Here is a 15400-nt window from a genome sequence, read left to right as displayed (position 1 = left end):
GAATCTGAATTCATTTCCGATAGAGTGAAACTTCTGTGGTTGAGCTAAATTAGGTGACTAATATAGCTGTATGCTACTAAGTACATAGCAAATGCTCTTCATGCCAATCCGGGATAGCTGCTGAGCTTTGAGCCCATATGAAATCCACATATAAGATCTGAGTGCCGAGCTGGTCGGACTTGTATGTTTGCCAAACAGAGTTGGGCTTATTTTTGAATAGAAACCATATCTACGCCTTGAGCTCAAATTCCCACAGACGGCGCCAATGAAGTGACTTTGTTGAAATGGATGAGCCGGGTAAGAAGCTCCAACAGATCAAATCAATAATTTATAGTTTTTAGGGAATTTGAGTGAAGGTAATGGCTTCAATAGCACCTGCAAACAATGAAAGAAACTCGTGAATGGGCGCCGGAGGGGTATCCGGCGTGGCCACTCCGATGCTTAAGTCAGCAGGGTACTCAAGCGATAAAACCAATGTAGTCAAGTGATGACTGTGTGATATTGGTGTGTATGAATGAATTCTAAATGTGAAGATGAAACCTGATATTTATAGTAGGGGATGCATTGATGACCTCGATCTGCGTGCTACCTACTAATTATAGTAGGACGGCTACATTCTGTCATGTCAAATCACACACTAGTCACATCCCGCCTGTCTGACTTTGTCAACCACTTGGATTAGTGTCAGAGATAGGACGGTCGCCCACATCCAATTCTGCTAGTGTACTCGAGTGCGGTGCTCATATCGAGGTGGCCCGGTTAGAATGCCTATCGGGGGCTTATATAAGAGCCCGGGCGTCTGGTTGCCCGGGGAGTAGAGCCCGGACTTGCACCTGACCGGCTTCAGAAGAATCCATCCTGCAGATTGACCCTGATTTGGGAATCCATCTGATATCCCGGGTCATTTATGACCCGGGCTCTTACAGGGATATCATGTACTATCATGAATTTATGGCGAGACATCACATTAAAAGAAGCTAGAAGAAAAAAAAACAAGAAAAAATATGAGAAAATTATCAATAAATTAATATCCAATAGTTCAATGTTTGTTCAGTATTTGTCGGATCATTTCTTTTTCTTCAGTTCTTGACAAACACAAAAAATGTTAATGCACTCTCTAAACTCACATATGTTTTTAATATGCAATTCGATATAAAATATTAAAAATCTGAAACAAATATATGATATTTCATAACTAAATGTTTTAGATCTGACACTAATATATGATTTTTGAGTATTCAGACATATATAACAAATTTTGATATTAATGATATGTCTTTTTTGGATGAAAATTTGGTACAAAACTTTTAAAAAACTTCTATTACTATATGATATTTGAGTACTAAACGTTTCAGATCTGACACTAAATCATAGTACCCAAACATGCATAACAAATTTTGAAATTAATAACACATATTTTTTCGGATGCAAATTTGATACAAAATATTAAACATCTGGTATTGATATACGGTATTTGAGTATTTTTAGATCTGACACTACAATATGATTTTTAATACTCAAACACGTATAACATTTTTTTTTATTAATGACATGGTTTTTTCGGATGAAAATTGATAGAAAACATTAAAAATATGGTACTAATATATGATATTTAATAAAAAAATCGTTTAGATGAAATACTTATACATGATATTTGAAAAAACACAAACAATTGTAGAAAGTATTGATATTAATATAGTTGCTTCAATTTTATATTCAAAATGTTATCTTTTGTATCGGATCTAAAATAATTTGTTATACAATATCATATGTATGTTATAGATTTTTGATATTTTGTTTCAAATTTAATCCGAAAAATAATTGTAGGCCCAGGGAGTACAAAATTTTTTTTTAAAACATTTTTTGTTTGAATCAGAGATTGCAGAGAAAGTTTCAGTCTGACAGAGACTAAACACACATTTAACTATGTTGTTCAAGATTTAAAAACAAGTCTCCCAAAAATATCTAGAGAGTATTAAATTAATTAACTAAAAAAACATTTTGGCATCATAAAATCTGCCATTGGGCCTTAATCAAGGCATTTAAGAAAGTCTATTTCGAAAAATTACTCGATACGACCATATTTTTAGCATAATGGAGCATTAAATCTCTATATACAATACAGCGTCACTTATTTCTTGATCTTAGTGTTATCACGTGTCTCAAAAGTGGATACATCTCAAGTTCGAGACGATGTAAACCCCGAGGGAAAAAAAAAACCTATACGCGTACATCGTAAGATAAAACCAGGTTTTACTTGTCGAAATATAAAACCATAGAATTACTGAAACCTGTATGCTCCTAATTTATAATTTTTGGAATTTCAAGATTGAAAAAACCATTTTAATTATGTCCATCCACATGCAACACAGCTGTTGAGGATGTTAGACTTTTTATGTAGATATATTAACCATACTCGATTTTCCAGATTTAGGGTATTACTTCAATTGTTGATCCAATGGCTACAAAGATAAAATGAATTAAGCAGCATGTTGAACTAACACACGTGACCCATTTTCGATTATTGGATGAATACTTTGGGTAGTGCGTGGATAAATTCAAAGAAATCCTCCTTCCAAACCCGTATTTTCTATAGTTTTCTTACTCGAAATGCTTGTGGTGTCCCAGTTTGTCATCAACTAGAAATACCAAAACAAGGAGGATATTGTACATTTTATGATGATATATATTATATTGATTCAATCAGCATAATGGTAAGAAAGTGGGGCTGAATTGTGTCCAGAATGAATCTTGGTTCCAATCCATGTCGCGGTTAGGCACTTGGAGCTCCGCTAAATCCTCTACGAGACTTGCGCCGGTACTACTCCTCCATCGACCACTCTCCTCCACAAGTGTTGTGTCGGTGTCCTCGGAAAATGAGACGTAATCCATTGTCGGGGCCTTGAGTTCTTCTTCCATGGCAGCCCTGTGTTCAAACTCCTTGAGGGAGGTTGCCTTCCTGTATATTTTACACACCACTATATCCTGCATGCCCGTGATCATTAGCCAATTTAACAGAGGAATATTCGGAGAAGAAAAAGGACTAATGATCAAGATTTGAAGTTTATATAAGCTAATACATACGTGATACGTACCCTATGGGAGCAAGAATCCGGTAATCGATACTCGTTCATCACCCAGTCGGTCTTTGTTCCATGTGGCGCTCTGCCTTGATAGAACACCAGCGTTTTCCGAAAACCCAACACCTTCTTAGGATTGGACAAGCTCAGTATCCTGCGGTCCGACCCAGTGGCTTTCCAGTACCCCTTTTCGGTAACCCTGCTTGGCCTCCCTCCACTCCCATGCTTTCTGTCCCTCTGCACGAAAAAGTACCATTCTCGCTCCCCAATTCTTGCCAAGCCCGGAAGCTCGTCGGGATCATAGTTGTAAATATTTAGAAAACCGATTATATCTACATTCTTGCCAAATATCACACTTCTGAGATAGAAACTGAGGAGCTCCTCTTCAGTTGGATGAAACCGGAATCCAGGCAACTCAAGCTCACATATACTCCATTCATCCATAGAAAATTAGATCAAAGTGAAATATTGATGGTCGATGAAATTAAAAACTCGCTTATTTATAGAGAGAGACATGTATATATATTTGAATTAGTCTTCTGTAATTGTCTGGTGTAGACAAAACTTACATTCAAGAAATGAATCCATAGTCATACTAGTAACCTCTGTCAAATCAAATGGGATTTTTGTAGAGGGTCTAAATCTTGAATCTCGATTCAACTTTAGCATCGATCGTCTAGAAAAAAAATATTCACCGTACCCATTGAAAGTTTGAATTCGAAACAGTACTCGATCTCCATTAGTTGGTCTCATAGGTCCAATATTTTGTTGAGTTTTGTATAAAGAATCAAAGCAGTAATAGTATTCAAAAGCAAAGGAATTTATGGAAAGTGATAACCAAAAACATTAATCGGACCGGCTTCATTCTGTCACCAGCCTACCTTTTTTATTACATAGAACAAAATTCAATTATCTTTATTAAAAAAACATTAAATAACACGAACGCGTCGCATGGTTATTATAAGCAAATTAATTTGTAATTAATGAAAGTGAAAGAAGAACTCGAGGACAAAAACTTACGAGACTTGGAAAGTCTTCTCCGAAGACGACAACCAAGAGGTTGACCCATTTCTTGACTGCCATTTTACATAATTAAATAGGTCGATAACTATTTTCATTTTATGTATAAAAAACTGTGATTAATTAAATAAAACATTCACATATATAACTAATTTCATATGATCATCTTGTCACGAGCTTGAATCAATTATTTGTTTATTTTTTTATCAATTGAAACAATTATTTATGTTCTATATGAGAACCACATTCACTACTTTTGGTGTGTTATGGATGAACACAAATGGTTAACACAGTAGTCTATAAATCGCGCTGATTAAATAAATTACATTGGACAAGTTCTATGTGACGGACTCAAAAATAAGATAACGGATTGAAATTTTTAACATTTTATTATTTCTTGTCGGCACACGCCAATACGTAAATATGGTTGATTTGAAGTCCCACTTTCCTCATTTTGGGAGAAAAACTTGGCTTTAATTTCTTCGAAATTTCCTCCCAAATTCAGTGGAGAAGCATATTACGCTTATAGAAATATAATAAAGTGCTAAACTATATTTTCATTAAAAAAATAATTAATAATTATGATTATTTTAGTAAAATTCTTCAATTAACCTATCAAAATTAATAAACTTGGACTCTAATTCCATCTACAGTTAGATTACAATATAATAAAGTTGTACGGTTGTGTTAAACTTTTATTTTACTGTATTCTTTTTATGAATAAGTAAAATATTTATTTATAAAAAGGGTATGTGGGATATTCTAAAATATTCCAGAGAGCAGACTACTCTAGAACTTTTCTTTGCAAATATCTTAAAAATTCTCACTACAAAATTATGCTGACTAACAATTCTCAACCATCCATTCCGACATATATTTAAGAATCATTTGCAAAGCAATCACAAGTTTTTCGAAGTTCTAATAGCGATATAACTTCATTAACTCGTACAATTTTATTGTGTACACATTTTAAAATTAATTAAAATAAATTATTATATGGATTATGTTGAAACGATTTTGGCCTTTTTTCCCCCTTGAATAAAGAATGTGGCCATTCCAACATAGTAAGTTTGAATTTGCATCAGATCCAGATAAACGATAACAGATTTTTATTTCCTTGAATTAATATAAGAGTCTCAAGTTTAATGACGTAGTAAATATGGAAAACCAATTTTGGTCCATTAACTCGTAAAACTCTGGGTTTTATTCCATTGATTTGTTAAATTTTGATTTTGGTATGTTAATTTTTTATTTTTGGGTGTTTTGGCTTAGTTGTTAACGTAGTACTGAATATGTCAGCAATTTTCAGCACGACGTCAACACTTTCTAGTAAGGCCATCCACAATAAGAAGGATATTTCTTTCAAATATTTGTGGATCCCATAATCCACATCATCACTCAAATATTTCTCTACTCAAATATCTCATATTTCACAATCAAATATCACACCAACCAAAACAAATATTTATAAGTCTCACTGTCACTTTAATTAATATTTTATTTTCATTTAAATAAAATAATTTCACCACTTTAATTACTTTCATCTATTATTTAGTATTATATTTTTATTGAAATATAAAACTAGAAAGTTTATAACGATTATTTTTGAAAAACTAATTTGTAAAAAAATAAATATTAATAAAATTAAAAAATTTATAACGAACTATATAAAACTCTGTGGTTGCTGTGTAAGAAATGGAAATGGAGGATGTTGGACACTCGGATGAATTCTAGAATTTTCTCCACTTGAATTTCCGTCGATATTTGGAGAGCTCAAAAGATCACTAAAAAAATTATTGGAACTATTATCCATTCCAAAAATTTTTTGTAAGTAATATTTTTTTGTGAGATAAATATGTATGTAGGATGTTGAAAATATGAATTTTAATTTCTTAAAAACTTATGTATTTATAGACTAAAATTTGAACGTTACCCAACGTTCTTAATTGATAAGAGAAAAGAAAGTTGTGCAAAAAAAAAAAAAACTATCGATCAGAAAGAAAGTTGTACAGAAAAAACTTCCCAAGTTTTGGCACATTGGGTCGACCAATGTTTGTTTTGGTCGACCAAAACAATTGGTCAGGTCAAATGGTCGACCAACAATGTTTGTTTTGTTGGTCGACCAAAACAATTGGTCGACCAATGTTTTGTTTCAATTTAATTGTCCACTGCAGGTGTCTGACGCGCGAGTGCAATGCACGCACGCGTCTCAAGCCATCGTGAAACTCACGCTGGCTTGAAGAAATTAAAAAAAAAATTGCAATACCTGGTTACAAATTTGTAACCGGGTATTGTTGTGGCACACAAATCAATGATGTGCAGTGGTGAATTTTTAGATGGAGAGGATATTTGGATGACTTGGCTTGTATTATATCTACCATTGTGGATGCCCTAATATATCGGTAATTTCGAACACCATATCGACATTTATTGATATCACGTCAATACTTCGTCAAAATAAAACTGAAGCCCAAAACAAAGTTATAATCAAATTTGGAATGCACAGTAAACAAGAAAAATAATTTCTAGCAAATAATATAATATAGATATATAGTAGTAGTTACAGAACAGTAATAGATTTTAGTTTTTTTTAATAAAATAAATGGTAGGCTAATCCACCCAAACCAAGCCCAATCCATAGCCAAAAGAGACCAACTCGTTTTGACATATCTTCAGATGGTTTGCTAGAAATCATGATCTAATCCACTTTTTTTTTAATAGTGGGTTGGCTCAGTGACTCAGCCCGACAGACCGAACTCAAATTGACGACTCTATCAAATTGTACACGGAAATCAAAGATTAAACAAACATATTATGAGGTCATAAGCCAAATCCTTTCATAGTAGCATTCAATTTACAACTAGAATAGGGTAGCGTCCTTAGGATTCTGGTTTTTGGGTTAAACAGAGTATTTTTAAGTTTCATTTACAACAAAGCAAACAAATCCATTGCATCATCCCACCATACCATGTAACGAGTTTTGATTTACTGGAGGACTGGTAGGCAGCCTAATCACAAGAATGCCACATGTATATGAATCAACACACAAATTAATGATGGATCTTTCGGAGAGTTACGTTTACTTTCATAATAAATCTACCTGTATAAAAATCAATATTATATATTCACACGTCCTAACCTCTGATTATGTCGAAAATGGCCACAGAATGATAGTGTGTATTAGTTTGCACTGGGATAGTGCCTTGAAACATTTGTGTGACAGAAGGTTTGAATGGAGAAATCTAGTAAAAGAGGTATGCTGTGTAGCAACTTAGAGAACAAGAGTCAACTCTTTTTCCCATTGATTATGATATTTTCAGGTTGTTTTTTCAGCAAGAAGTGAAACCAGCTCTTCCCGAGCTTTTTCGAGGGCAACCAGCAAGTTCTCAGGCTCACTTCCACCAGCCTGGGCAAAATTAGGCCGGCCACCCCCTCTTCCACCACATAGCTTGGCAATAGGCCCTATAAACTTCCCTGCATGAATCCCAAGACTAACTACCCCCGGAGTAAAAGCAGCAACTAAACTCACTCGTTTTCCATCTGGACATGAACCCAAAACAACAACTGCAGGATCTTGTAGAGCATCTGCTAAATACTCAGCAGCAATCTTCAATGCATCACCATCAGTATCATCCAAGCTCTCAACTAGCACCCTGCACGAAAAGTACTAATTTGTTGGGTATTGGAATTACAATGAATCAATATTTTGTTTTTGATACTATAGAGTTATATTAAAATAAAATAAAATTTAAAAACTATATCATATATTACTGATGTTTTAAAATTCTGAACAATTAACACGTGTTTTTTTAATGATTATTAGCTAGTGTTGCATTCAAAAATTTTGAAAAAAGAACACACAAATATTAAGATATTAACAGGCTAGCATAATATATGATCTATCTTGTGCCATCGATATTTAAGCAATATTTTTTTTTTCACAAAATTTAGTCCCTTAGACTCGTAATTCTGGTTCCGCCCCTGCTTTGAACAAATAGGAGAGGCAGGTTTACCTATTCAACAGACTGGGAGGAGATAGTGTAATTGATTTTTGTAATTGGGATATGGTTGTATATAAAGATTAATAACAATACCATGGAACGACACATTTACCTTATATCTAATGATGATCCTACAGTGAACGCCTTATTAACAAGACTTGATGCTTTGTACATCGCTGCTTTTGCACGTGCAGCTGAGACTTCATTCCTTGCCTCTCGCAAATCTTTCAAAAGATTGTTCACCCTAACTGTGACATCTTCCGCATTCACCTTCATGCAGAGCAACTTTTAATGATTATACTTCAAAATGTAAAGATAATAAGATGATCACAGTTACAGATCAAGAGACGAGTCAAATTCAAGCATATAATTTTCGCAAAACTATCTGAAGTAGAACCCATGCATAGCAAAAACCTCAATTCTTTAGTTTTTGAGAAGGATAACATTTTTCAGAACGTAAATAAAGAAAAATGGTATGGAACAATTCTATAATGCAAAAGAAAACACAAAACAAATAAATGTAACACGTAAAGAAATAAAAGATGCTATGAAACTTGATTACAAAGTAGACCAATTGTTGATTTTAAGAGTCCATGTATGGCATACCTTGAGAGTGGAGCATAGCTGCTTCATGTAGTTATCTCTGGTGCTGACATACTCGATAAAGGCTTCACCAGCAACGGCTTCAATGCGTCTGATTCCAGAAGCAATTCCTTGTTCAGATATTATCTTGAATCCACGAATCTCACAAGTGTTGTCGACATGAGTACCACCACATAGTTCCATGGATACACCAGGAACCTCAACAACACGTACCTATGAACAAAACGACAACTGATTTACTCCCAATCTCCTATAAATATATGCACATAGTTGCATTCCCAAAAAGAGACCGATGATAAGCATAATCACCATTTTAAAGTTAGCATATATAGGAAAAAGATGAATAAGAATATACCTGTTCTCCATATTTTTCACCAAACATAGCTATTGCTCCAGCCCTCTTCGCTTCAGTCAATGGCATCACTTTTGTTTCAAGAAGTGTCGCATCTCCAATCCACTGGTTGATCAGTTGTTCTATCTCGATGAGCTCGTGTTCACGAAGAGGTCGATTGAAACTGAAGTCAAACCGGAGGCGGTCAAAAGCCACCAATGAACCCGCTTGAGCTGTTTCCTGACCAATTACTTTCCTTAGTGCTGCTTGGAGTAAATGTGTGGCTGTATGATGGGCCTGGAAATACAACAAGATAAAGTTGCATTTATCGCTAGATGGACAATATGCGTAAAAAAAGCATGAGCAGCAAAAATAAGGTATTTAACAAATGATAGATGAGTGTAAAGGCTCACACCTTTGCACGTTGCCTATGGTTTGCATCCACTGCAGCTTCTACTTCAATGCCAACACCAATAACACCTTCAGTGACAGTTCCTTTGTGAACAAATATGTTCCCAAGGGATTTTTGGACATCTTTTATCTCTACAACAGCTTCTCCCAAGTGTCCAGGCTCAGTAACATACAGAAATCCACTGTCCCCAATTTGACCCCCTGATTCGGCATAAAATGGGGTTTTGTCAAGTATAACTTCAACTTCACTTCCTTTAGAAACTTGCCCCACAGGCTTTCCATCAACTAACAGACCCTCAACCACCGCATTAGCTAACAAAGTGTTATAACCAACAAATTCGGTGTCTGAAATGTTTTCTGCTAGCTCAGTTCCATCTTCAACTGAAAGTTTGACTGTATTATGCGCAGCCTGAGATTGTCGTCTTTGGTTCTCCATTTCTGAATCAAAACTATCCATATCTATACCAACACCATGCTCACCAGCGACTTCCTTCGTTATTTCCACTGGAAATCCATATGTATCATATAGAAGAAATGCATCCTTACCAGATAAACAAGGTACAGTTCCATTTATCTGAGAAAAGGACAATGCATCAGCCAACATTTGTCCCAGAAGTCTTTCTCCTCTCTCGAGTGTTAACACAAAGCGAAGTTCCTCCCTTTTCAATTCCTCGAGAATGCGTGAAGCTCTAGTCTTTAATTCTGGATCTATGGTGAAGCTTAACTTTATAACCTCGTTTGCCAATATAGGCAGAAATGCTCCTTCATGATTTCCCATGCCATCACCTTTTATACCAAGTAGCCTGCCAGTTCTAACAGCCCTTCTGATGAGACGTCGAACCACGTAGCCTCTGCCAACATTGGATGGGAAAACTCCATCTGATATCAAATAAACTGTTGCACGCATGTGATCTCCTATTATCTGAATAAGATAAAATATTTTGGAAAAGTAATTCCAAAATTAGGAAATTGCCATTTCAGTTCAAGAGAAGTATTAGCATGAAATTCCATTGACTTACTTTAAGGTTTGTCTTTGAAGACTCATCCGCAAGTGTATATGAAACATTTGCTAACTTCGAGGCCTTCTCTATTATAGGAAAAATTAAGTCGGTTTCATAATTGTTGGGGACCTGCGAAGAAAAAGAAGTGGAGTTCAGCAAGTTCACAAGTGAATAAGATGCCTTATCAGCAAACAATCTACACGAGCAAAATAATTTGTACCCCATGATACTCTTTTTTTGGGGAGCCAAATTAAATTTATTTTCGATGAAGATAAGCATTAGCAATTTAGGAGCCATATCATATCAATTTTATTTTAATGACCATAACAAGATTATGTCCCACTCACATATCTCCTAAGTCCTAATGCATTCAATATTATCCAGAACTCACTTTGCAAAAAGTAGCACCAACCTGTTGAAGAATGCGAGCCATACGCTCTAACCCTAGACCAGTATCTATATTCTTCTGTTTCAAGGGCTCGAGTGAGCCGTCATCCTTTTTGTTGTATTGCATGAAAACAAGGTTGTAGAACTCAATAAACCTAGAATCATCTCCAAGATCCTGATATTCAACCAACACAAAATATACAGTAATAAATTAGAAGCCGTATGCATTAGAGGTAGGACAAAATTAAATTTTGAACAAAAGCATGAAGTATCAAGACTAAGTAAAAAGAGGTCCACTACCGTGGAATAAACAAGAAATCCTGATCAAACAACACAGAAAATTAATAATTCCCCTGGCGTAAATCCAATACTTACGACATCTGAATGTCCTCTCTCGGGATGAAAATCATAATAAATTTCAGAGCAAGGGCCACAGGGCCCAGTAACTCCACTGGTCCAGAAGTTGTCATCTTCACCAAGTCTTTTTATGCGGTTTGCAGGGATGCCAATCTGAGAGCGATAACATCAGCAAACTAATTAGTTATAAATATGTCCTTGTCACCAAATCTTCAGTCTATCTGGAAAGTAAGAGCCACAATTTCTATCATGACAAGTTAAGACAGTCATATTCATATTGCTTGATTGCAGTGAGTGGAATGGTTGGACATAAAACATAAAACAAGATGTGAATATTAGGAAGGAAAATAATGTGAGTCTAACTTCTTTACCTCATTCTGCCATATAGCAAATGTTTCATCATCTTTTTCATATACACTAATCCATAATCTATCAGCAGGTAATCCAAACCTACACAAAACATAAATAACATGAGCATGTTAGTAAAGCTAAGAGGAGGTTAATCGATAAACAGTTATAAAAAGACAGTTGCTTAAAGAGAAATCTGCATAATTTTCTGGTCAAAGAAACAAATGTCAGCAATGTATTACAGTCATGAGAAACAAAAAACAAGCAGGGCAAAGAGGAGGAAGATACAATACAAAACAATCGTAAAGCGTAAAATGCTTATCCAATAGGAGTCAAAATGCTTGAATAATGACGAGATTCTTGTAAAAGTAAAGGAAAGGAGAACTAGAATATGCATGTGGAGAACCTTAATCATTCAAAATCCATAGCGGGTTTGTGACTCTGTATATTTTCACTGGCGGTGAAATCATTGGGTAGAAGTTTTGGCAGTCAAATAAAAGAGAAGTATGGACCATTGCTGACTCAACATAATGATGGCTAAAAACAAAAATTCAAGAGAGCGACAAATTTATAATTTTGATCTGACATCAAGAAGAGTCAAAAGGATTTTGTTGACAAAGCATGAACACTGGTCTTTTGGCTTCAAGCAGTGCCCATAGAAACCTCATCATACAACTCATTCCTCAATAAACTAGGGATTTCACAGAATTTAGGATACTTTGATCAGGTTGATACATACTCTAACGTAGAAAGCTCCCATGCCCATTTTATGGCATCTTGTTTAAAGTAATCCCCAAAACTAAAATTTCCAAGCATCTCAAAGAATGTTTGATGTCGAGATGTTCGACCTACATTCTCAATATCATTCGTACGTATACATCTTTGAGACGTTGCAGCGCGAGGCACTTCTCTTGGAACCTAACAAAAAATAGACAAAATCAATTCAAAATGTGAAGTACCAAATGCATAAATTATTAGGATTTTCTGCAATAGTAAGCACAACCCATAAAGATTGTAGATTATAACCATAATCATCTTAAAAACAAAAAAACAGGGAAAATATAGACCCAATTTCTTGGAGTGAATAGATATGAAGTGAAGAGAGGATTATACTATGCAAGTAATTCAGAACCAGATAACAGCAAATCATGAGACGGTAGACTAATAGTGGCACCAATGCCAGGGGATTAAACAAATGGAACATTCTCTAACCATTATTATGCTGTAAAGATATAAAAGCCAGAAAAATTTCTGGATAGCTTCATCGATGACATCAATCATCTAAAACGTTTCTCATTATTATTTTTTCCTTTGAGAAGAGGAGTATGAACTATACTACACAGAAATAAGGTCTGCATTAACTAAGTTCATCAATTAAGTTCTTCTTTGATATGCTACTAAAGAGTTTTTCCTTCAATCAATTAGCACTCCTGGACCCACACATTAGAACTCATGTGACAAATAATGCACCTTCCCGAGGAAAATAGGCTTGAACTGAAGCATTCCAGCAATTGTTAACAGAACTGTGGGATCTTCTGGGACAAGAGAAGCACTTGGAAGAACTTTGTGACCTCTGGCAGCATAAAATTCAAGAAACCTTCTACGAATAGAGTCACCACTTGGCAAAAGATTCGTGTGTTTATCTTCCACAACCTCAGTCAAGGGTTGTGCTGCAGCTGAAATGAAAATGTTGTTCACATTCTCACTCACCAAAAAAAACGAAAAAAGAAATTAGTTTAAGCCGATAACTTTAATCAGAACTTTACCTCTTACAGTTAATAGTTTAGATCCTTTCACATGAGAATTCCAATAGCTCAAATTATAGGGAACAATTGAAGCTGGAATTGGTATAATGAAGCCTCTATAGTTCCTATAGCCTGCATTTGGATCATTCCATCACTGCATACCACGCTAGGAAAGAAGATTGACAAAATTGGAAAATAGATATTAAGTCCTGTCACACCATATTTTACTTGTTTCCACAATCAGTAAGGCCATTTGCCGGAATTTGATCTGTCTTCAAGCTATTTTTCACCCAAAGTCAGTCCATTACTTTACTTACTATCTTTCTTCAATTTCAAAACATTAGTGGAGTGGGAAAATTAAAGAGGAAGCAATCCAAGCCTTACGGACCTGAGGTCAGTGACACACTCCAATGTGATTTCTCTGAAATTAAAACCGATCGATCCCAAATGGCTTATGTCATGCTTGATGTTTTGGTGACAAGTTCATAACGGACTCTCACTTGGTTTTCATGTTCATAAAAATATCTCAATCTCTCACTTGGTCATAAATGACCAACGGTTCCCCCGGCGAATAACAAAATCAATCTTAGATGAAAGCTAGACCTTTTATTCCAAATCAACTATAGTAATGAATAACGATACAAGAAATGGGATAAACTGACGGAATCAGCACCAAAGCATTTGGTTTCAATATAATTCAGCAGAGGATCCTGAAAAATTTTAATTGAAGCTACAAACGGAGCAAAACTAGATTCATAATCTTTACCTCGTAACAAACTCAATATCCACTTAACTAAAGCTAAAATAGTAACACAGAATGATACGAACACTAGTAGAGAGGTTTTAGCGAAAGAAGAGGAGGTTACCAGCGTCGAGGAGAGAGTGAAGCGTCGAAGCGTGTAATGGGCTACTGCCATATCTGGTTCGCAGAGAGAAGGGCAGCGTCAAGCTTCCCATCTACCGTCGTGGAAGTTGGAAAGAAGAGTGGCAGGGGATAAGCCTTTTATGCCACAGAATCCAAACTTACCTCTTGACAATTACTTTATGACAAGATTTAAGGGTCTTTTAATACTTTCATTAATAGACAATTTTTTATTTAGTATTTTGAGTGAAAATAATACTGACTAATCATATAAATAAAAATGCAGTAACTTAAACATTGATTTTTATAATTGAACATCTAAAATTTATCACAATTTATTAAAATATATTTTGAATACTTTGGATCTTCGTAGGAGCTTGAGTTTTGAAATTCGTCGATCGTTCTAGCTGTTCTATTCTTGTCTTTTTTTTTTTGCTTCAAACCAATCTTGTAGACATGTTAGCATACTAAGTATTTTTGGCTTTAAATTAGTTCTTTGTTCACTAATGATTATTCAACATACTGAAAATGCTATTCAGAAACAACACTTGAACTTTGAACGGTTAGGACATCTCTTGCAATTTTTGTTAATACTGGATAAATTTGAGAATTTACTTTCTACCAATCAAGAACATAAAAATTCTATGTAGTCTCAACATATCGTCTTAGATAAATTTGGAACTCATTGTAAATTGTTCTTATCGTCGATTTTCCTTTGAATTTTTGTCGTTTTAAACTTTGAAAGAAGTTGAGTGCTCCATTTTTTTTCTCTGTCAACCTTTCTTCCAGCTGTGCAATCGGCTCACATTATTCACTAGCATACAAACCAAACAATTTTTGGAATGAATGCATGATTGACTTCTTTTGATCGTCAACATTATTTCAAAGAAATTTAGCAGAAATTCAAAAAATATGTCGAACCAATCTTGACTTTGACTATGATCAATTAATGTTGTTAAGTAATGCACAATTGGAATATTCTCTCAATATTTTAAAATTTTATTTTTCATATTTCAAACAAAAGCATTCATAACAACATCATCACGATATTAAATAAACTTATAAAACATATTGAAAAGAAAAATTAGAAACATGATTTAAGTAGGGTAGTTAATGCCAACAAAAAATTGGTTGTTTCTTTGAAAAATTCTAACAAAGAAACACACTTACTCAAAATATTTCAATCATCGTCACTCAACATTAAAGAATCTGCCGCAATATTATCGTAATATGGAGTAACTAAATCTTAAAAAT

The 15400-nt window shown here is 34.7% G+C and overlaps 2 protein-coding genes across 5 annotated transcripts; both read right to left on the bottom strand.

Annotated features, from left to right (window-relative positions):
• Positions 1-2458: 2458 nt before the first annotated feature.
• On the bottom strand, positions 2459-3587 carry LOC140972241 (NAC domain-containing protein 6-like). The gene is made up of 2 exons (XM_073434689.1): positions 3096-3587; positions 2459-2985 (listed from the first exon to the last, which is right to left on the bottom strand). Exons 1-2 carry the CDS (start codon positions 3522-3524, stop codon positions 2704-2706), a joined length of 711 nt encoding a protein of 236 aa, XP_073290790.1. The 5' UTR covers positions 3525-3587; the 3' UTR covers positions 2459-2703.
• A 3616-nt stretch (positions 3588-7203) lies between these two features.
• On the bottom strand, positions 7204-14319 carry LOC140973715 (alanine--tRNA ligase, chloroplastic/mitochondrial). 4 transcript variants are annotated; one of them, XM_073436712.1, is made up of 13 exons: positions 14151-14319; positions 13306-13416; positions 13010-13215; positions 12279-12457; positions 11563-11641; positions 11210-11344; positions 10860-11009; positions 10466-10576; positions 9451-10368; positions 9060-9332; positions 8708-8917; positions 8214-8371; positions 7204-7753 (listed from the first exon to the last, which is right to left on the bottom strand). In XM_073436712.1, exons 1-13 carry the CDS (start codon positions 14239-14241, stop codon positions 7417-7419), a joined length of 2958 nt encoding a protein of 985 aa, XP_073292813.1. In that variant the 5' UTR covers positions 14242-14319; the 3' UTR covers positions 7204-7416. The 4 variants fall into 4 exon arrangements, with proteins under 4 accessions (XP_073292813.1, XP_073292814.1, XP_073292816.1 ...); XM_073436713.1 differs by having other exon boundaries at positions 13010-13209; XM_073436715.1 differs by lacking the exons at positions 13306-13416; positions 14151-14319 and having other exon boundaries at positions 12392-12457; positions 13010-13186.
• Positions 14320-15400: the final 1081 nt, after the last annotated feature.

This window comes from Primulina huaijiensis, chromosome 3, assembly GCF_012295235.1.
Source record: "Primulina huaijiensis isolate GDHJ02 chromosome 3, ASM1229523v2, whole genome shotgun sequence".
Lineage (NCBI taxonomy): Eukaryota > Viridiplantae > Streptophyta > Magnoliopsida > Lamiales > Gesneriaceae > Primulina > Primulina huaijiensis.
The sequence above is the reverse complement of the archived record's forward strand: the minus strand, read 5'-3'. Positions and strand labels throughout refer to the sequence as shown.

Coding starts and splice junctions, on each gene's coding strand:
- LOC140972241 (XM_073434689.1), bottom strand. CDS start 3,524: ATGGATGAATGGAGTATATGTGAGCTTGAGTTGCCTGGATTCCGGTTT. Junction 2,986..3,095: donor CGGATTCTTGCTCCCATAGG/GTACGTATCACG, acceptor ACGGGCATGCAG/GATATAGTGGTGTGTAAAAT.
- LOC140973715 (XM_073436712.1), bottom strand. CDS start 14,241: ATGGGAAGCTTGACGCTGCCCTTCTCTCTGCGAACCAGATATGGCAGT. Junction 10,577..10,859: donor TGGCTCGCATTCTTCAACAG/GTTGGTGCTACT, acceptor TTTTCTTCGCAG/GTCCCCAACAATTATGAAAC. Junction 9,333..9,450: donor ACCATAGGCAACGTGCAAAG/GTGTGAGCCTTT, acceptor TTGTATTTCCAG/GCCCATCATACAGCCACACA.